Genomic DNA, 23,139 nt, shown 5'->3' on the forward strand with positions numbered 1-23,139 from the left:
GCGGCTGCTGTCCCTCTTCACCCCGACACAAACCAGCCTCCTCCAGCGCACCCTTTGCAATGCCCCTGCGCCTCCGTGCCCCGTGGTGGATCCTCCCTCCCGACTGTGCTCTGGCCGTCCCAAAGCCCCTGGTAAAGGAGGCGGCGAGCGCCGGACCTCGCCGAGCCGCCCGGACCCTCCGCGTCGCCCCGGGCTGTAGCGGCCCGCGGCCGCGCCGCCGCTGGAGGGCAGAGCGCGGAGGGGCGGTGAGCGAGGGGCGGGCACTGCCGGGCCGCGTCCCCGGCGTGTGAGCATGCAGCGCCGGGAGGAGGAGGAATTCCTCGGCCGGGCCGGGGGAGGTTCGCACTGGAGTTAGCGCCGGGCAGGGAGGAAGAGCGAGCGCTGCCGGAAGCGGCGGAGCGGCCGCGGCGATGGGAGCCCGCGGTGTCCCGCGGGAAGCAATGTAGCTGGGTGACAGCGGCCGGAACGCGCCGCCTCCGCTGCCAGCGGGCCGGTGCGGCTGGTCGGCAGCTTCTCCGGGGAGGCGGCAGCCGCGCCTCGTCTCGCCGCTCCCCCGCTTTCCCCTCTGCCCTCGGCGCCGTCTCTCGGCGCGGCCCTCCCTCCGTTCCTGCCTCTCTCCGCCGCCAGCCGGGGGGCTGCGGCCGCCACCGCTGCCATGGGGCTGCCCACGCTGGAGTTCAGTGACTCCTACTTGGACAGCCCGGATTTCAGGGAGCGCCTCAAGTGTCACGAGATCGAGCTGGAGAGGACAAACAAGTTCATCAAGGAGCTGATTAAGGACGGAAGCCTCCTCATCGGGGCCCTGCGAAGTGAGTGGGGCGGTGGGACCGGCGGTGGCTGGCAGGAGAAGGGGCTTCTTTGTTTGAATGGGCGCGGGGCGCGGGCTCCCCTGCCGGCAGCCGCCGAAAGGCGCCTCCTCAACTTTCTCTGCCCCGCTCTCCCCCTTTCTCGCTCCCCGCCGCCGTGCCTCGCCTCGCCCGCGGCGGGGCCGGGTGGGTGTCCCGGGGGAGCGGGGGCGGCGCGGGCCCTGCCCCGGCCCGGGGGCCCGGCCGCGCCCTCCCCGCTGGGGCCGCGGGCAGCGCGTGGGCGCCACCGCCGCCGGGGCGCGGACCGGCCAGGTGGTCCCGCCTGGGGATGCGGGCAGAGCCCGGGGTCGGGGATGGGAAGGAAAGTCGCCGTGTAGATCGCTGTACGCTGTAGGCTTGGAGTATTGCGGTGGGGTGTGTTTTCGGCACGTTGGCTGCTAGTTGCGTGTCTTCTGATAACGAAGATGTTCGTAATAAGTGGGCAAAGCGACATAATGTTTTCATGTGGTAGATTAACTTTTATGTATTTTGGAAGTTCTGAGGGCAGAGATAAACACGAGCAGTGTAGCGCTTTTAAAGGTCTGTGAGTTGAGCAGTGACAGATTTCTGGGGCATGAAAACAGCAGTCATGCTCTGAAGATCATAAACTGAAAGCTGGAAATTGCCTAGGAGTGTCACTAGACTCGGTTTGTCCTCCCGTTCTGTAAACCTTGCCACCTACTTCTTGTCTTTAAGTCACTAAGTCACTTTGGATCTCTCACCTGTTGCCCAAAGTTTTCCTTCACGGAGAGCAGAGAAGTAACTTACAGCATCTCGTTTTGCAATATGAGATAGTCAAAAGAAAGAATTGCTTTAATCCTTAAAAATATCTGCCACATTGTCATGGTATGCCGATTTTTGTCGAGTTAGAGGTAGCAGTACGGCTTGTTATGTGCACAGGGAACAGGTGTTGCTCTGAGCTCTGTAGTTCTTAAGAACTGTTTCTGACCCGGAGTCTAAAGCCAAACTTTGTGTCCTTACCTAGGAGGTAAAAATCGTGAGGATTTTATTTGCCCAACAGTAGGGTTGAATTGTACTTGTTCATGCATCAATTGTATATTTACAGCATTGCATTTACATAAAGCAGCTATTGCCTGTTTGAGAGTTTTTTTCTCATATAAATGCATGTATTTCTGGACATCTAAATTTTAGTGAGCGCCTGGGTACAAGTTTAACATCTTATGTGAATTTGTATTAAATTTAATAAATTCCTGAACCCATGCCCACAGGATGTGAGATGACAAATTACACAGAACTAGTACTTGTGTGTGTGTGTGTGTATCAGTCTATGTGTATCTATATATATATATGTGTGTGTGTATCAGTCTATGTGTATCTCTGAAAATTCATTGGTACAGTTTTCTTTACAGGCAAAAAAGTTTATTTGAACTTTAAGCCTTTCTTGTTGCTAAAAAGCTTTCTCTGTGTAACAGAAAGTCTAAGCTTGTTTTAAGTAGTAAAAGCTTGCTATTACAAACCTGTTCCAAAAAATAGTAATGACAGATTAGGATACCACATGAGTACTTTTTTGACCTGGACTAGCACTGAGAGCTGACTGCTTTTGGGTCCAGATCAAATACGAACAAACACAACTTTCTTCTTAGGCTGTCTGAAGACACGCTGAGAGGTTGAGGCTGTTAAACCTGGAGAAGAGAAGGCTCTGAGAAAAACTTCCTTCAGCTCTCCAGTAATTAAGGAGAGGCATACAAGAGGTGGATAGGGACTTTTTACAAGGATGTGCAGTGAATAGTCCAAGGGGTAGGTCTAGATTGGATATTAGGGAGAAATTCTTCACTGTGAGGCTAGTGAGACTCTGTAACAGGTTGCCCAGAGAAACTGTGGATGCCCTCTTTGTGGAAAAGTTCAAGGCCAGGCTGAGTGGGCCTTGAGCAGCCTGGTGTAGTGGGAGGTGTCCCTGCCCATGGGAGGAGGTTTGGAACGTGATGATATAAGGTCCCACCCACCACAAGCCATTTTATGGCTGTCAAAGACAGATTGCAGTAGAACAAATATTGTATTTGAGAAGTAATTTGAACCCTGGTTCTGAAGTGAATAATCCCATTAGTTTTGGGGAGAACAGTTATGAGTCCTTGCAGGGTTTAGAGCAATATTTCTATCTCAAGTGATGAGTACTTAATTTGTAAGTTCTCATGATTTTTCAAACCTTTTAGTTCAAATGTTATTCTAGTTGACACAATGCTTATTGTATCCTATATACAGATCTAGAATGTTGTGTCTTTTAGTCTCAGAAAAATAGTTTGTTTTGGTAAAGTAAAAAATATTTGTCCTCTTGTTCATTTCAAATCCCTTGATTTCATGACTGTGTCATTTTTTTATAGAATATTGTCTTAATTCCTGTGTTAGGACTGCTGAGAAAATACCTGGATTTTTTTGTCAACAATTTAGAAATCCTGGACTTACACTGTAAAGACTGTTGTAGTTGCTGCAAGGACAGTGTACCTGTTACAGCAAGTAGCACTATTGTATATTTCTAGAGCACTGAAATTTGACTTGTTTAAGCAAATTAGTGGCTCTTACTCACCTTTAAAATCAGTGAAGTGTAAAATACTTATACAAGGCTTTTATTTTTTCAAATTCCTTAAAATGTGTTTGAAAATCAAACTGTGAAGTAGTTGAGTTCAGTGATAACTCTATTATTTGATTTTTGAATATTTAATAACCTTAAAACCCAGAAACAAAACAGGCATTATTTATCAAATTTTGTCTCTAGGAGATCTAGGATTTTTATTTACACATAATTTTTCTAGGATCAGTTCTGATGGGGTAAAAAAACTGGACTGTGCTGTAGAGCTTCAATGGAAATGAGTTTTGGAACATGTCACCCTGACCATGCTTAGAGACGAGACAGTGAAACTGATTTAAAGAAAACACATTATTCTAAAGATTGCGAAATGTAAGTTTTATTATATGAAATGACAGCATGTCCATGGTTTTTCAAGTAAAATTAAACTTCTGTATTACAAATGTTACAAAATTTTAATATTTTTGCAATCAAGTATTCAAGTTACCGTAACAATGCAATGTTCATAAATACCTGGCAGATTCCACTTGAAGGTAAATTGAAGGTAGAACAAACACACTCAATGGAGCATGCAAATATTTTGCATTTTGTTTGGAGTGGTCCCAAAATGAGTCAGACTTCATTAATGTGGTTTTGCTATGTTAATTCTGGAGAGTGCTGCTTTCCAAGGTGGCATGCAGAGCTGTAGTGCTGTGTTCCATGAAGCAGCAGTTGACTGTTGTGAATACAGTGGGAACTGATAAAGCTAGAATTGATTGAAAATCCACAGCAGCTTTTTCCTAGCTTTTTTTTTGCACTGTTTCATTGTCTTTCCAAATAAGCAGGATTCTGTGAGTAGCCCAGAACAGCATAGATTATATGTTTCAGTTTAGTTTTAGTTCAGGTGTTAGCATCCTATCTGCATGGCCATTGTGCCTACTTCAGACTTGTCCTACAATTAGTATTTAGTATTAGTATTAGGACTACACTTCCTTTTTCAAATCAGCTGAGGTACTAAATGCATTACTATCTCTTGGAAGATTTAGATTATGCACGTAAGAGACTTGTCTATTATATTAAAAATGTATCTTTTGACAGAACTTTAGCTCTGGGTATAGGCACATATAGTTTTTTAGTGCACCCAGAAGAGGGTTTTTGTTGTTAACTTAGGAATTAAGAGGATAAAAAAATTTGTAGAAAGAATGGTTTCCTGTTACAACTGGTCTTGATTGTTAGGTAACTGTTGTGTTCATAATTTCTTCAGCCGCCTAATTTAATAGCTCTTTCAGGTGCATGTTGAAAGTGCATATGCCTAAATGCTTCACATTGTGAGCTCCAGCTTAGAATGACTCCTAAGGCAGAATTGATATTTCTCCTTTCTGTTCATTCTAGGTTGTTTTCAATTAAAACATCAAGTCTGTTTTTCCCTGTACTTTTTTCCAGTCATGTGCTTTGTAATTTCTTTGTAGCTATCGTCTGAAAAAGCAACCTAGTCTAGGGTGTTGTCCTAGAGATTATATAGACAACTTCCCTTCTAGAATTACTTGTGTGCTTTTAATTTCCATAATAGCCTACTGACTTGCCAAGGTTAATTAATATTGTATTTGACAATCCAGAAGAGTGACATTCATCTTGTACAGGTGATCTTACGGCTCAGGGTGTGCAGAAGCCTTCTGTTTCTCCCTCTGATTTTTGAGGCCCTCTCCATCTTAAGTCCTGTCAAATTCACATATTCAAAGATGAGAGCTGCCTAAGTTTTGGGTTAAGTAGTTGAAAGTTCAATATGTTTACAGCTGTTTTAAGTAATACTATACTTTTTCAAGTGTCTTAGAGTGATGCAAATAGTAATGCAGAGATGTGGTGTTATATGTACATGTAATATAAATAAGATTTAGGAGATATTTTTAGAATTTTGTAATTTAGTAGCAGTCATTAGTTTTATTTTATTACTTGACACAAGGAGAAACAGACACAAGATGGAAATACTGTTTTTTGCAAGGGGTGCAAGGAGATGTTATTTACCAGGGTTTTATTGAAATTTCACACATAAAAAGACTCAAGTTGTTTGGCATATTTCAGGGTTTTCAGGGATGATTCACTTCTCTACTAAACCTAACAATAAAAATACAGTGGTGAACCTGTTTATACATAGGGAAATTTTGGGGATTAGCTCCCTGGGAAAAAAAGGGACAAAATTACAGCATAAGAATTTACGATCTTTTTATCTCTTTGGGGATTTGTTTTTTCATGAAAAAAACAAAACCTTTGTATCTTTCCAGAGTGATGCATTTTCCCAGATACCTTTGCCTCACATATTTTCATAAGATTATGTCTTTTCCAGATTCTAAGTGAAGCAAGACTGAGTTCATTGAATACTGACTGCTGAAGTTTGATAGCAGTCATTCTCCTTTATTTATGTAGCTGTAGCTTATATTTCTTAGTCTATAAGTATATTATTCCCAATTTAAAAAAAAAAAATTCCCTCTTAGTATGGCCATACATAAAGATGTGATGCTAACTAAACTAGACCATATGTTCTGTGTTGTTCTGGGACATTCCCAGAGTCACACTTACTTTGTAAGTAAGCATTCATGACAGTCAGCAGCAGCTTCATGGAGCACACGTGTGGTCATCATGCCTACTCCAGCCCTGTCCTACAACTAGTATTTACAGGGAGAAACTACATTTTTTTTTCCACTTAAAGGAAATTGAAACCTATTCATTGCCATTCGGTTTTGGTTTTGAAGTTATCGGTTCCATTGCTGTCCTGTTACTTCTGACAGGCATTTGTAGGGTCCTGTGCAACTTCAGATGGTGTCTGCAATATCTGTGGATTATGGATGTAACTGTCAAAACCTTTCCTAACATTGTTCTGCCTTTTATGCAGAGATACCAACAGTAAGCTGATGGGTGGCCAGAGAAGGATCTTAATTGCTTCCTCTAGTGCTTAAAGCAGCTGCAGTCTGTATCATATTATCTGTAGCCAAATATATGTGAAGAAAACAAATATCAGGATGTAGTGGACTGTTACAGAGTGCATTATTTTCTGGCCATCACATGATGTTTAATTTGGAACCAGTAGTACCTGCAAGTGAATTTCCAAACTGTCAGTAATGATTACTGTATTAACAAAGACTTTGAATGACTCAACATGGGTGTTCTTAAGACTTAGTATTGTATTGAAACTGGTATTCTTTAGAGAAACTTGGTAATTGGATTATGTCAGGCTACCAAAGGAGCAGTTTTGAGTTTCAAATGCCATATGAAATGATATTTCTGCTTGAAAAAATTTTTTTCAATTCAAATGGGTGGATTTTTTTTTTTTATTAGGATTTTTAAACTGATTTCTTTAAAAGGTCAAATTTAATCTGTTTCTTAATAGGCCAGTTGGCTCGTTGTCTACTGTGTGCTTCATTTGGTATGAATAAGATAAATGAATTCTGTTAATAAGAAACCAGCTGCTTCAGGAATATTGTCTTTACTACAATGGAAAATATGACGCTGTGGTCACTGAAGTTGTCCAGATCTCTTGGGTTTTTGTGGGCAGAAGTGCTAGAGCAATTTGCAGTTTCCTGTAATAGTAAATAACTTCGTATTCATCCTCTGAAAAAAAAAAAAAAACCCACAGGACAGTACAGTCCTTCTTCCTACTGAATAAGTAAGCCAGTGTATATCTTTGCCATTCTATTTTTCCTATATTCTCAAAACTGTAATTATAAATAAATCTGGAATATAGAGAAATTTGGTACCAAGGATTTACTTTATTAAATCCAGTCTCCTGCTAGTATTACATAATGTAATCCCTACTGTCAAGCTCCATTTTAAAAACAATTTTTATCCTTTCTGTTTCTGTTAGAAGGCTCTTCTAGAACCTTGTTACTCTGAGAATTGGATAACTCATTAAAAATAAATTTAATCTGGAAATTCAAACTTGTTTATGCTAATTTTCTTTTCACTCAGCATTGTTGTTTACTTGGATTTGCTTGGTGAATAATCACATCCTTTTGCTGGACTGAACAGGCTGTTCACATCCTCTCTTCTAAGAGGTTCTCTGGTTTCTTGGTCATTTTAGTTGCTCTTTTCTATGCCTTTTTAATTGGGTTTTAAGTTTTCAAGAGCTCAAAAAGTAGGGAAAACAAAACTAGTATAACAGGCTTCATAAGTTTTATCTTTCCTTATTCTGTGAGAACATTAATCATTGAATCAAATCAATGCTTATGGTCTTTTGACTGTGTGGTGGTATGGATTCCTCAAGTGTATGATTAAAGGTGAAAAGGTCTCAGGATCTTGTAGGCAGTAGCAATGAAATATATATTTAAACTGAAGAAAAATAACTTGACCTTCTTCCATATTAATATGGAATTGAAGTACTGTTGGGCAGTAATGTAACCTTGCATTGGTACTCTGTGATGTGCGAATAGCTTTCATTAGAAAGATATCTTTCACAGCAGGTTATAAACTCCAGTCTATGTTACAGTGAAGTTTTTCAGATTAGTTAGAAGTTATCAATTTAAATCACTTCCCTCTTCTGAATTATGCAAACTTGTATTTCACAGGACACAAAAGCTTAAACATGTTACTGCACTCTGGTGTTTTGATTAATGTTGTTCAGACATGGCAAAACAGTATGGAAATGCTGTATGTCTTAAGAAGTCTTGTCTTCTTTTAGCTCAATATTTAAAGCAGGATACAAGGTGCTGCAGTGCCTCGGTCACACAGTTTGTTCTACTGCTCATGTTAGTTGATTTGCAAGTTGATTAAAGAGAGGTTTGCATGCCAGATGTGGGTTATAGTGTCTGTTTACAGAGATACTCTTGGTCTCAGAAAGATATTATGTAAATCAAAGTAGGTATCACCATTAGGATTAATTTTCTACTGTAAAAGCCTGTAAGTAAAATAAAAACAATGAAAAATAAAATAGGTAGCAATAAAAAGAATCTTTGTGATTTTGCCAAGAGGTTGGATCAGATGACTCTTGAGGTCCCTTCCAGCCTGGTATTCTATAGATTTGATTCTGTAGAACCATCTGTCTGATATGAGATGAGCTTCTGATGTTTTCTTGCAGAAGCCACCTCTGATGCCCTCCTCTGCCTCTACCTTGCTGTGTAAACCCAGTAAAGCCTTTCTCCAAGTATTTTCCATGCTTTTGTTCTTTGGAAGAGGGATGTTTTGGTTCCTCTTCTAATGAGCAGCTGCTGTCTAGGCATTTGATGACTGAGAATTGTTTTGTTGTTCATGGGGACAGGTGAACTTAGGAAAAGAACAGGGGAATGAATCATTAAAAAGCTGCAATGGCTTTTAATTCTTTTACAGTATATGTTAGATGAGGTGGTCATTCAGCTGCCCTGTTTAGACTTCTGTTAAGGATATAATTTTTTTTATGATGACCCCATCCTGCTGCTTTCTGCACAAAAATACCTGGGCAAGAATCTGGTTGCTTCTAGAAAATTATCAGATATAAAAATCATCTTTGTTCTTCTTCCCCAAGTCCTCACCTTTGCCACTGTCTCACCACCATGCACAGAAAAAACCCACAGATCCTCGGTAAAACAACCAATACAGGAGATAAGGTTTCCTAGTAAAGACTTTTTTTTTTTTGAGTTAAGTTCTTTGTTTGCTAATTGAAAATGCACAAGAGGAGAAATTTATTTTTTTTTTCTGCTGTAATAATTAATTTCAAGATGTGGCCAAATGTCAGTGTAAGTATGTGCAGATCAGTTCTTAGAAGCCACAGTTCTTAAAAGTGTAGGTCATATTTAAATGGAAGAGTAGAGAGATTTGCGACGTTGTGGTAGGACATGTTGATGTTCAAAAGCCTGCCTAGATTATCAAGTGTTGTCAAAGCCTTTGGAGCTCTGGGACCGTGCTATTCAGAAAGTTTACATTCCTTTGTAACTCTGTTTCTTCCATGTTCTCACCCTTTTCTGTCTTATTTACCTTTAACCTTTGTTTACAAAGAATGAGGAGGAGTTGAGAGAGGTAGAAGTAGAGAGAACACAAGAACTCATCTTCTGTGGAATTTACTATTTGTATAAACTGTTACTTTAAATCCATGAATATTATAGGGGGGTGATTTTCCTCTAACCTTAAAATTACTTATAAGTTGCAGGGAACATGCAGAACGAACTTGCTGCTTTGAAAAAGATTGCTCTGAGCCTGAGGTTATCAATTAAAAAAAATTGTTCCCTTTTTGAACCTTTTCATGTCTAGAACTACCGCTGTCATTAAAACAAGCTGTATAATGATACTTCAAGAAAGAAACTGAATACCTTTCCATGCTCCTCTTGTGAGTTACCGTTTAGCCTACATACACAGGGAAGCCGTGGATCCATGTTGCTTGCCTTCCAGGAAACCTAGAAATAAGTAAGACTTGAGCTTTACCCTAGGAGTGGTAAAATCCCCTTATTCTGGGGAAAAACAGAAGTTATGAGAACATTTGAGAGACTGATACTGCTAAAACATATATGTTTAAAAATGCATCTGTTACTTTATAAAGTGTTATCAAATATTTTACCTTCTAGGATAAATAAAAAGTATTTATAAAATATTTTACCACTAGGTTGGATATTAGGAAAAGTTTTTCCAGCCGGAGGGTGGTTGTGCACTGGAACAGACTCCCCAGTGAAGCGATTATGGTAGCAAGCCTCCAAGAGTTCAAGAAGTGCTTGGGCAATGTTTTCAGGCACATGTTGGGATTCTTGGGCTTGTCCTGTGTAGGGCCAGGAGTTGTACTTGATGACCCTTGTTGGTCTATTCCAGCTCAGGATAGTCTATGAAGCTGTACTAACTTCCATGAAGTTACTTCTTCCATGAAGTTACTTCTCCATAACTTCTATGAAGAATCTGTTCTAGTACAGAAAAAGAAAAATAACTAATGACTTCTTAATGGAAAGTAATAGTTGGCTTATAATGAAAATTTTAGTTTGCTCTGTGTACTCAGAGATGCTTTTGTGAATCTCATCTCGTGGTATGTGTTATTTGCATAAAAAGTCGGTGCCATCAAGGGTTGGGCTTTGGCATTCTCAGCATTTGATGAGTTGGTTTCTCCATCTGTGTTGTGCTTTGAAGAGCCAGAGAGCAGGGACCAGGTGGAGGTCCAATAGTACAAAACAGACCTGAGGAAAAGAATTGCTGCTTTCAGTTGGTATCTGATCTGGTTAAACAAGAGCTGGTTTAAGCTGCAAGTAGGTGGGGTTAAAATAATCTTTGGGGGCATTAATTTTTGATTGACCATTTGCAGATACTGAAATGAAATATGGCTAGTACTACTTCTTCCCCTCTCCTGTTTTTTTGTTTCCTCTCCCAGTTTCAGCATATTATTGACCAAGACTGGTCGTTAAAACTAAGGAAAGACAGTGCAATTTGGTAAGCATCATGAATGCCTGATGAGATGTTTTTTGACTCATAGGTCTTTGTCTAGGAATTACTGACTGGTTATTTTTGTACAGATTGGATATGAGACTTGTTACCTTAATTTGATAAATTTATTAGTGTAAGTCAGTTTATCTGAAGTAGCTAGGAAATGAAATCACTGCAGGTTCTCAACATACTTTCTTCTTGACAGTGGCCAGTGTTTCACTCTGGTTTTTAGCAGGAATTCCCTTGCTTCTTGTTTTTAACAAGTGTGGTAAGACTTCTGTGTTGGAAAACATGCTTTTCTTTTTTGAGAGTTGAAAGTTGTTAGAATCACAGCAAATCACTCTTTGTTGTCCTTGTGTAATTTTTTTGGGAACATTTTCAGCAAGTCAAGAAACAGCAAATGTGGCATGCCTACAGGGCAGCTACGCTGACTGTGGAAAGTAACTGGCTGGTGGAGGGGAAGATGAGTACATTTAATAAGGTGAACATGGGCTTGCAGCCTGACAGATGCCAGAAGTATGTCTGCAAATATCAGTTAAAGGATTTTTATGGATAGTTTTTGCAGCATTTATGGATGTTGAGTCTGGTCCTGCTGCTCGTTTTCTGGAGAATGCTGAAAAATTGTGAAGGCACAAAGAAGACCCTTTTGAACATTTGAAGGGCATATAAACATGCCTCAGCTTCTTGAACACCACAAACACCATGTGGCACATGTTTTTCACCATTACTTAATCTGAAAGTTAAAGATTTATTTATATTTATGTATTTTGTGCTTATATTTATATTTTTATTTATATTAAAGGAAAAATTATTGATGGGAGGTTTTGCTAAGAGACCAAGGTGCATGATGATCCAAGTGTTGGCAGAAGCTATACAAATTAAGATTATAAACCTGCAACTGCAGAGTAGTAAGATTCTTCCTTAGGACTGTAATGGACTTTTCATTGCTGGAAAACCTTAAATTGTTTGGATTTTTTTTCCCCTAAGTTGTAGTCTTGTTCACTTAGGTCTGTTGGACTTGAAGCATTAAATCCTGAAACTTCTGTTCAGTGTAGCAGGGCTTGTTGATCACACTGGGGTTTTTTTGCCTTAAGAAGAAATGTTTTCAGTCTACTTGCAAGTCATGAAGTTACATTCCTTGAATGTACATTGTGAGTGAAACTTTGAAATCTGTGAAGAATACATCCTTAAGACATTTTACTTTAGTTTAATGTTTTTCATGTTTAAAATAGTTGCAAGTAAGGCCTCAGATGTTTTCCTCTGGTGCTCTTTACTTTGGTATCAGCATTGTGATTCAAAATGGACATGCTGTGCTGTAGTAACTGTCTTGGGGGGATGTTTTTGGTGTCTGGTTTTGTTGTTTTGTGGTTTTTTTTCTTTTCTCTTTCTTAATTTTGAACACTAGACTGTATTATTTTAGGGTATGTACATGCCTGTGGAAATATACATTGAAACAAAACCAAATAGTTGAAGATGGTAATACTATGTTCCTTTTCATATATACATACACTAAACATGTTCAGTGCAAGTTTCTGTCTTACAAGTGTGTAAAGGTAGCAAACTTAACATTTTTCAAAGATCCTTAATGTCAGGAAAGTGGGTTTAATAGCTTAGCTTTGTTATCCTGTTGAAATAGGGATAGTCTGAACTACTTAAAAAACCTTAAAATTCTCACAGTTCTTGTGTATACAGTGTTTTTTTGTCTACTACTATGACTGGTTTAATTGGAAACTGACATAAGAACGCAGAGGTGTGCCTAAGCTGATTCTTGTAGACATAATTGTAAGCTTGGCAATAGACTTAACAAAGTTTTCTCACAAATACAGTCAGTATGGTTGGCTTTTTGCTACGTGAGCTTAGAGCTACTGCATCTTTGTGCTGTTTGGGAGCCTAAGGTCAAATGAGAAATCCAAAATATTTCATTTTATGAAGAGGCGTTTAGACACAGCAGGATATTTCCTGTTTACATAGCCAAATCTTTTTTGTATGCTGAGAGATTTCCTGATTCACTCACACAGAATTTTGGAGTTTGCCCTTTAAGCTATAGCTTCTGTTAGCTGGTTGAAGATACCATCTTCTGCACCCTAGCCAGCATGACACAACTTGTTTTCCCATGAACTGATGGCGTGTTCATCTAAGTCTTACCATCTTGTTTATCCCCAGATTGCAGGATGAAAGATAAAAATGTTAAGGCCATGTTCAAGAAATTTGTTCAGCATTTATTTTTTCAGGTCTAATTGAGAAGTGAAAAATTACAGGTTTTGTAAAAGTACATTTTTTTGCCATTCTTTTTCCTCTGTAATCCAAGAGACACATTGGTCTCTGGTCTAAGCAAACTAAACTCACAAATTCACAAGACCTATTGATTTCCTTTAGTTCCATATAACCTAGGAACTTCTGTTTTTTATATTCTCGTACAATACTGATAACTGTATGTAGTGCTACTTTTTCTGTTTTATGCCTTCTCTGTGTAGTTGAAATACAGCAGGTTAAAATGTGTTTATTCTTATTCTGTTTGCATTGCTACAGCACAGCAACAATGTAATTCTTTATTTTGTTGGTTCATTTAGTTTTACTCTTGTCTCTTAATGCATGATATCCCAAATCTCCCTGGGAATGGTAATCATCCTGAATTTACTAAAATGGCATTGCAGATCATGTGGATTTTTTTTTCTCCACCAGCTTTCTGACAGCTTCCAAATCATTTGTCAGTGAAATATGCATTATGCTGTCACAACTCCTCCTCACTGACACTCCAGAGCCTCTCTGATGCTCTCTGTGGGAAGCCAGAGTTGTCAATGTACCTTGAGACTTCAAGACTGTTTTACAATAAAAACTCCCTTGCATGCCTACTTTTGTCACTTCTCTTGACGAGTCATTATGAAGCTCTGAGTACTGTGTTGCTGGGTTGAACATCAGTTTTGCAATGTTTTCTTGAATGTTTAATGTTCCCAAAGGAATCCATGATGTTTTGACAAACGCTTCTCTTGCTCCTTTGTAAATCAAAATGGCATTGAACAACAATGCATTTCTACAGATGGAATAAAACACAAGACAGCAGTGTTACTCTTACTGGTGAATGGGTTGGGGGGATGATGTTTTAGTGGCTTGATATTTTCTTGGTTGGTTGGTTTGTTAGTCTGGTTATCTTTGTAAAGCATATTAAGTGATATGAATCTTGATCCCCTTTCCCTTTTGTGGGATATGCAAGAGGGGCTGAGTACAGTGAAGATGGGCAGAGACTATGAGGTTCTGCACCAGTGGGAGTTGGAGTTTCTGTGTATCAATCCCTTGTCTGGATTCTGGGCACATATCAAAGTTAAACCAGTTGTATGCCAAGTTCTTGCTTTTCTTCTTGTCACAGTTGTCCCACAGTGAAATAAAATCTGTGATTTGAGGAGATTAATCTTTAACTTGAGCATTTTTCTGTAAATAGTACTTTGGGTTTTTTCTATATATAAGCAGATGTTGAGTAATTGAAATGTCTGTTAAGTGTTATGGGGGCATTGCACTTCATCTCAGTTTTTACATATGCCTTTAGGTTGAAATAAAAAAAAAAATATTCTCTATAAAAGCATTAAATACCATTTTAAACATTTGAATTGCTATTTGAGTTGGTTTGATTTGGGTACTTATAAAATAAGCACTTTTTAGTATAGGAGTGGGATGTTAAAACAGTTCATTAGTATGTTTTATTGAAATAGGCATTCATTTGTTCCTGAAGCTAAACAGATTGTTCAGGTAATCCCTACTATCAATGCAGTAGAATTTTTTATGCTGCTGTACGTCATACTGCCAGCAGACATTTTGTCATACTGTTTTGTTAAACTTCATTAAAAGTATGTTGGCTCTTTAAATATGAAGTCATACTTCTGTAACTCCTCATTCATTCCAGTGAGGACTGTATTTGTTCTTCTCAGAGAAATTTAGGAGGGAGGATTTATGGTGAGATCCAGATCTGCAACATGGAATTTGGTCTCTCCGAAGTTTGCTTCTGCTTCTAAAAGGATGTCAAGTGTATGGAATGTTTGGGGATTTTTAAACAAGCAAAACCCCATAAATTGATAAGCACTTCTGCAAAATCTGATTATTTCCCCATGAAACAAATTAATGTAGTCAGTAGTTAGGTCCTGTTATTACAGAGATGGAAATTTCAGATTGAGGATATCTAGATCCAGAGTTGTGTCAGCATCTGTGCAGTCTCACAGAGCCAGGCAGTATGCCTTCAGACCTCCAGAATAAAACTGGCCAGTGGGTGACCCTCACAGAAGTGCTGAGCTTCTATAAGTCATACAAGGAGAACCTCTAAATTGCATAGCCTTCTGCTTAAAATGTCCCCAAGTGTCATCAAATAACCCCTTTTCAGAAAGGGATTTATATTACCTGGGTTGAAATCCAGGTGTTCTGTAAGGCTCCACACCAGTCTGTGACAGCGAGCAAGCAGCTCCATGATTTAAGTGTGCACTGCAGGAGCAAAGATGTTTCCTTTGTTGTATGCCTTCTGCTTATTTTTTTATCTGACAATGCCAGTTTTTGTTCTATGAGAAATAGTATCTGTTGTCTGTATATATTGCCTGCCCTGTTCATCTGGGCTTGCTATATATATTTTTAAGGTCTTCCCTTCCCTTCCCTTCCCTTCCCTTCCCTTCCCTTCGCGTTTTGCTCCCCAGCTGCTTTGAAATTTCCAGTCTAGTTAATTTCTGCTTTTAAGTTAGAAAATCTGTCCTCTGGTTGTCCTTTGTACCTTCTTTATGTAACAATGCCCATTCTGAGTTAGATTGCAAGAAACTTTATGGAATAATCAAAGCAAGAATGCATCAAATAGTGATAGTTTCTGCTTTTGACATTCTTTCCCTACTGGGCCTTAATATTTGTGACTGTTGCTGATTGTTGAGTTGATATTATAAAATAACTGCCTGCAGTGACTCCCAAGATCTTTCAAGGAGTATTAAATATAATGTAAATAGCATCAGTATGTGGATATAATTTTTTTTACTATGTGCATTAGTGTGTGCTTCCTAAATATTATTTTCCCATATCACCTTGCCTTCTTGGCATTTAAGATTCTGACATCCTTCTTCTTTTCAAGAAAGGAAAAAATGAAAGCTGATTGTGAGTACATGTATCAGCAGCAAAATATGTTACTCAGTGTTAACACCCTTTTTCCAATTTGATCTGCAGGTTTTATGATGTATCTGATGAATAGTAAGGCTCCTTGGAGATTCAGAAGGGAATTACTTGGCAGGAAAAAGAAGTGTTAGTACAGAAAATCTACTAAAGTTTGATTCTGTTATAAGAAGCTGTGGCAACTGAGTTAAGTACTGCCTTCGTGCCCTGGCAGTTGTGAAACCAGTTTGGTTGGTCTGTCCTGTAATATTCCAGATGATTGAGTATTTTACTGGCTTAAAGCCCACATCCTCTTGTGTTTCTTTCAAGATAAATACTTTACACAGCTGGAATATGCACTTTGCTGAGTTCAGTACTTAGCAAAACTGAAGCTAAAAGAAGAGCCTTCTGCTAACTTCCTTACAGCTCTACTACTGCCCTACCTTGATCTTTAAATGAAAATATTTGTTTGGACTGTAAAATATTACAAGGATTATGTAAATTGCTAATGATATTTTCAGAAGTATAAAAGAGCAAGAGCTAAATGCTCTTGAATTCTCAATTGAATATGATTTTTTCGTCAATACATCTCTCTTTGCACAAAAAGCTGTTGTGCAAGCACCTCGAGGTATTGCTTATCTGTGCAGAGATGATAAAAAACAGAATCTGACTATTATGCACATCCAGAAACATGTCCTGTTTTTTCATGAAGTAGGACAAACCCACAAATTATGAAATGATTTTTTACGTGTATTTATTGGGAAACTGTATACCAACTAGTGAAGTTAGCAGCTGCATAATCTTTTAGCCACTTGGGTAATTTGCTTCAAGGAGACTTCTTAAGTTGAAACCTTTACTAAATTTTCTTGCCGAGACTGAACTTTTGAAGGTTATTATTGGATTTGTTTTTCTTTGAGGGAAGAGAAGTTTCATTTTTCATGTTAAAAACAGGAGGAGGAAGGATTAGCACAAAAAAAAAATCAGCATCTTGAGTGTCATTACTGAAAAACTGGCACTGTAAGTCCTTGTTTTTGTTTGACTTAGTGGGTGTTCTATTTCTAAGTAACTGTGTGCATATTTTGGTGACCTCCAAATCCAATAGGAAAATAATTCTCAATGAGGCTATTTATGTCAAACTCAATGTTGATTCTCTCATCCATATTTATAGTTAGTGTTTCCCACAATAATTTTGAGAGCAGTCTTTGCTTATCTTTACCCAGTTTATAATTATTATTCCACAGTGATTTTTTAAAATTTTATTTTCAGACATTATGGGAATTAACAGCAGAATACACAGGATTCATTTATATGTTTAGCTTGAGGGTAGGGTATCAAAGTTAAATTTGCTAGCTCTTTGGCTGCTAAGTAATGAGTGTGACCAGCTAGCATAGAGGTAGCTCCGATTATTTCAGTGTTCTGTGCTCTTGTCTGTGCAGAGTGGATCCCAGGAGTATTGTTCTGTGTTGCAAGGTGCTTGTAAAAGGATTTAGCAAGCCTGTCTTTGAGAATAATTGGCTTGATAAGAGATGCTATTGTATGTTTAGGGAGCCAGAGGATCAGAATCCTTAATAGCTGAGCTATTGCAGCAGTCAGCATGAGTCATTATGGTCTCTCTTAAGAATGTATAGATTGGGCATCCTAAGTTCAGATACAATTCACAAAATAGAATTGACTTTGGAGAAACTATGTCTTGCCCTGCATGTTAGACCCAAAGATATGTGCAAAACCATCTGCTTACTGGTGGCTGTAGTTTTAAATAAAAAAAAACCTAAAAAGTAAACACCATCCCTACCCCCTCCCCTGGCTAGTTAGTGCCATGTTTTCGTCCTCTTGCAGCCAATATTTTAATTGCTCTGTTTGCTTATGTCAAGGAAGCTAACATTAATGTTTTGGGAAGAAGCTGTTTTGCTTGGCTGTTAAATTAATTCCCCCAAGTAATTCAGAGACTCTTCATTGATTCATGTTTATGTATGTGTTCAACTGCAGATGAACAAGGATTACAGTCAACAGACATGGAGCTCTGAAAGGAGTATCCATTGCAGTTAAGCATTTTACATGCTCACAGAAAGAAAAAAAAGTTCTGCACTTGGGAGGCAGTGTCCAAAATCCAGACTATCATGTTTGTACTCTGTTTGTTTGGTTCATATTGCTCATTGTAGATAGCAAATGGTTTCTAGACTGAAACTTTTCACTTTACAGAAAATTCCAGTTCCATTTTAAAAGGAATCAGTGATTTCAGAATTGTGTCCAGTTACAGAACTTGTTTGGTTTTAAGCTTGCTAAGAATTCTCATGGTTTTTGAAAAGTGTACTTTCATGGAAAAGTTCCCACTGGCATTAAATTGAGTCTAAGGAAGTCATAGTACTGCTGGGTATTTGAAATAAGTCTTTAAGCCATTTTTCATTGAGAAAAGGGAGAGGAGGAGGCTGTGATGGAATGGAAATCCAGCTAGCCAACAAACTGTGAGGCATGCAAGGTCCCAAGTGCAATTTCTTGCAGCAAACTTGAGGGAAAATGATGTTATGGTGAGGTCGGGGACATTCTGCATTCAGTCTTTGGATAAAAATACAGTTCTAGGTTTAAACACCAAATTTTCCTTCATGAATAACATAAAATAACTAGTTCAGGCTCAAAGTGTTTATTTGCTTTTTTTTCTTCCTTCTCTCAGTGAATTATCAATTCATTGACTTGTTATTGACTTTTCCATTGTGTGTGGAAACAAGATGGGTGGGTGTTTTCCAAAAGCTTTGTTATCAGCTATTTCAGTGTTGTTTTGTGTCTTTAAAGAAGGATTTTGTTTTCCCCATTTCTCGTAGTGAAAATTTCTGCAGGCTTCTTCTAGAACTTCTATGCAAAGAAACACTTTCTTCAGTATTCCTTCAGATACTGATTCTTGAGATGGAGCTGTGATGAAGTTGGATTGAAATCTTAGTTGGAATTAATCTTAGTTGGTGGAAATTTATACGTTTTTTGAGAAAGATAAATAATATCCTGCAGCACCTGAAAATTGATAGAAACATTATATGTGCAAAAATCCTATATTAAATATAAAATCTTCTGATTTAGAAACATCGGAGTTCAGTTGTGCAGGCCTTAATCTTCTGTCACAATTTTGTTTCTTCTTTTTAAATTTTTTTTTAAAGATGCTTGAACAAAAGTTTAGCAAATGACTGTTAAGCAAGTAGGCATATTTGTGTGTCTGGTGTTCTTCATCTTCATGGAGACTGAGTTGAAACAGAGAGCAGTAACTGCTGTAGCTTTGGAGTAGCCAGGCCTTCTGTAGGTGCTGCATTAAATGGATCAAAATAATGTTGTGCTGCTTATTTTTTTTCTATTATTTATTTCAATTAAATTAGGATCTTCTTCACTCCTTTTAATATAAAACTATTTTTCAAAGTTGTGCCCCTTTGGAAGAAGGAAGTTGCAGATTTTGTGGTGGCAGGGAAGTGTGAGAAGTTGTGTTGTTTGCAGCTCTGGTTAACATCTCCTGGTGTGACAGAATGGCATCTGGAATAATGGGCAAGGACTTGGGAACTGTAAGGGCCTGCCTAATCAGTTTTGGGTGTGTGGCCTTAGGCAGTCTTGCTTTCAGCATTTCCATCTGTAAATAGGGTAGCGGAGCTGGATATGATATAAAAATGTACTTCTTTTATTTTTGTTGCTTCTATTATTTTGGTTGCTGAGGAAATACTGAGGAAGAAAAGAAGTCATGTAACAGTTGTCCACACAGTGACTTCCCTCATGCTAAGAATAAGTTAGGAACATTTTTGAAGGAGAAGGATGAAGATAATATACATGTGCAAGGAATTCAGCTTTGTAATCAGTCTTCACTGAAGCCATTTGGGCTTGGTAGTCCAAATCAACTTTTTGTCAGCTATTTATTTATTAATGCAGTTATTTTTACTGTAAAAAGTTATACTTAGTTTACCTCATAGTACAAATAAATAAAAAAGTCCTTTCTGGAAGAATTACAGCCTTGTGATATAACTAAAGGTGTAATGGCCCACATCCTCTGGCTGTGGAGCTGTTGGAGATAATACAGCTTTCATCTACCTGCCATTGCCCATACACTGGAGAATATCTCCTTGTGGTTCAGCCAGGAGGGCAGAACATTTTCACGCTCCTTACTTTTTCAGTGTGAGCTCAGATCCTTCTCCTGTTGTTGCCTATTGCTCAAACAGATGTCCCTGGATAGGTGGCTGAAAAAGGCTTATGCCATGGATCGGCTCATCCATGACAATGATGACCTCCTACTAGCAGGTGGTGGTTATCAGCTAATGGTGTCTTGAGGCATTGAAGCAATTACAAAATATGTGTCCAAATCTTCCTACAAAGAGCATGAGCACAACTGTGCAGGGCTGGACATGAAGCTTATCTGGTGTTACATCCTGTCTCTAGATGCAGGTGAGTGCTGTGCTGTGGGTTCTGTTTTTCTTTCATGCGTGGCACTGACTGTCTAAGGCAGAGAAAAACAGGAGGCAGAGTGTAGTGAGGCTTCCACTGCCTCCAGTGGTTTGGGGCTTGAATTTCCTAAGCAAGGGGTTAGTTATGTCTTCAATAGCTCTCAATGGATTTTTCTTCTGTGAATTTGTCTAGTCCTTTTTTGAGCCCACATAAATTGTTAACATCCAAAGTATGTGGTTATAGTGAGATGCGTTATTTAACTACAAATGTTAACAAAAAGCATCTTCTTGCTTTGTTTTGAGCTTGCTTCTTGCTCTGTTAGACAGCCTTTTGTTTCCACTTGGGAAACAACCAGCATTTCTGTACTGCTTGTCATTTTGTAGAAGACTTGTGGTTCCCCAGTTACCCCTTTCAGGCAGATTGCTGTGTGTGCATTTCTTTAAACAAGGTGTTCTTGCCATTTTCTTACCATGTACCTTTGCCTCAATTCTCTGTACCTTTGATATCAAGAGACAGTGTCAAGGAGTGAGACAAAATCTATGTACAGTTTTTAAGTGCAGGTCTCTTGTGGCTTGATGGATTGACATTAATGATCTGTCTCTTTTTCCCCAGTTTCAAATAATTACTAGAATTTAATATGTTTCTTGACCATGCCAGAGTGTAGAGTAATAAAACAACCCAGTTATTATATATCTGTTTTAATGACAAGGTCTCATTTGTTCATGATAGTAGTTAGTTCAGAACTCATTACACATGCCATAATATAAACACTACTAGTACTAATGCATAGTAAGATTATTAATTAAAGGATATCATTCTGCCAGGAAGATAACAAGAGGATGTTTTCATATGTTCCTTAATCTTTTTGTGACAGGAAAGTAGAACAAAATTCCAGAGAATTAAAATTTGAAAAAAAATGGTACATGAACCGTGTAGAAAGCTAGTTGGTCCTTCTTACATGTTTGTTGACTTAAGAGAAATGAGACAGACTTCTGCTGAAAGTCACTCAAATTCCTTATTTTTGTCTGAGAAGTTAAGTAAAAAATCCAGTTAAATAAGTATGAGAGATATTTCTCTCTCTCTCTCTCTCTCTCTCTTTTTTTTAGTACAAAGATTCTGCTCTTTGAAGTGGCTTTATACAGAGAAAGAAACATCATATGAATACTGGTTTTTACAGGGGCTATTTATAATTCTCTCCAACTAAATGCAATAAATCTGAAAAGTAAAATGCAAAAAAAAAGTAAGTGTTAAGGAAATAGTCTCATGTAAATTTGAGTTAACGCCAAACTCCTTGGGAACACTTAATTTTAACTTGTTTAAGCAGGAGCTCACCTGGTGAAGCTGATTTGTAGTTGTGCATTTCATTAGTTAATGAAGCATATTTCATTTGGCTGTTATTTTTTTCCACCCATTTTTAGAATATAGGTATTTTGGTAACAGTTTTTTAAATTTATGATACTGCAAGTGATTTAATTTAAGCCCTCAAAAATGTATCTTTAAAAGACTTCTAAGTGCTCTCATATCTGGAGTTTATGAATTGCTTTCATATTTTAAAGGAAGAAGACAGTTTAAACTAGCATGTTAAGCTTGTTTGCTGTATGAAACTGATGTGTTTAGTATTCATTCTCTCTAAGTTGTGAGAAGTAGCTAAGCAGTGTGTAATAGTGCACTGGCTGTATGGTACACTGAATGGAAAAAAACTTACTTTAGGCCAAGTTTGGTCAAGACATTTAGTGACATTTAAAGTCACTGAACAAAATCCTGCTTGATTAGGAATCTCAGTTCTGCCCTCCATATGTGGAAGTGCATATCTGACTCTCTAAACAAATGTTACATCTGTTTGTGTATGTGTGTTAGAACTCTCACACCCCCACCCCTGTTAAGTGCAGTACTGAAGTACATGTGACTGTGGTATTACTTGTCTGATCAAAAGAATCTAATCAAGGATTGTATTCCTGAGCTTTCAGAGCCTGAAAGAATTTCATATGGAAAGTGTTTCATTTCCTTTAAAGCCAAGTGGTAATATTTTCTTCTTTTTTAAATAAGCTAAATGTACAGATTTTAATTTTTTCCCCTCTCCTCCTCCTTCTGGTCTTACAACACATTTTACTTTGTTGCCCAAGCACAGAAGACTTTGCCAGGAAGAAGGGTGAGCAATGCTTCTGTTTCCCATGACCCTCAACTCTAATGTTGTTCCAAGAGCTCACTACTTACAAATGCCTTGATAACTGCTTTCATTCCTTTCATCCCTCCCCCTCAATCCAGCACAGGCCAGCGGGACCGATCCTTCTTTGAGCAGCTCTCTTCACAGAACAGGGGAATCTACTTAATGTAAAAATCATGGAACGTAAAAGCATTGAAAGATATATTGCAGAAGTTTTTACCAGGATCTGAGGATCTGCATGATAATTGCTGCAGTGATTTATTCTTGGTTTCATAGAAGCAGCTTCTTAGAGCTCCCTGTTCATACCAGAAATAATCCTATATTTTATTTTTTCCTCTGGAAAGATATTTGGGATGGGGTACTAGTGGGGACATTGCATCTCATCCTATGTGTGCACAGCACTGAACTGGCAGAACTGATCTTGGTCAGGTAGTCAGAACTCTGGCTCCTTAAGAATGTGTTGCAGCATAGGCTTTAATTATATTCTGATATTATATTTTATATTTCTTTGTCTGCAAATAGGCACAAGTATTTTTAAAATTTCTTTGGGTGCATGGTAAGATTAAGAGCAAACACAGAAAAATGTCTTTTCAAGTACTACTGTAAGATCATCTGATGCACCAGTACCTTACATTTCACTAAAAATCTGGGAATTCCCATGTTTTTTCTGGCAACTCCCTAGCTGCCACACAGGAAATCACTCTCTGCTTTTTCAACCTTGGGCAGCATCTGCTCTTCGT

General features: G+C 38.5%; 1 protein-coding gene across 2 annotated transcripts in view; it reads left to right on the forward strand.

The window, feature by feature from the left end:
* Window positions 1-322: 322 nt before the first annotated feature.
* ARHGAP42 (Rho GTPase activating protein 42) overlaps window positions 323-23,139 on the forward strand; it is a 144,628-nt gene continuing 121,811 nt past the window's right edge. For both annotated transcript variants that reach the window (XM_041417073.1, XM_041417075.1), the window contains exon 1: window positions 323-809. In XM_041417073.1, the coding sequence (XP_041273007.1) occupies window positions 656-809 (154 nt within the window). In that variant the 5' untranslated portion in view covers window positions 323-655. The remainder of the gene's footprint in view (window positions 810-23,139) is intronic.

This window comes from Onychostruthus taczanowskii, unplaced genomic scaffold (assembly GCF_017590055.1).
Source record: "Onychostruthus taczanowskii isolate IOZ18803 unplaced genomic scaffold, ASM1759005v1 scaffold54, whole genome shotgun sequence".
Classification (NCBI taxonomy): Eukaryota; Metazoa; Chordata; class Aves; order Passeriformes; family Passeridae; genus Onychostruthus; species Onychostruthus taczanowskii.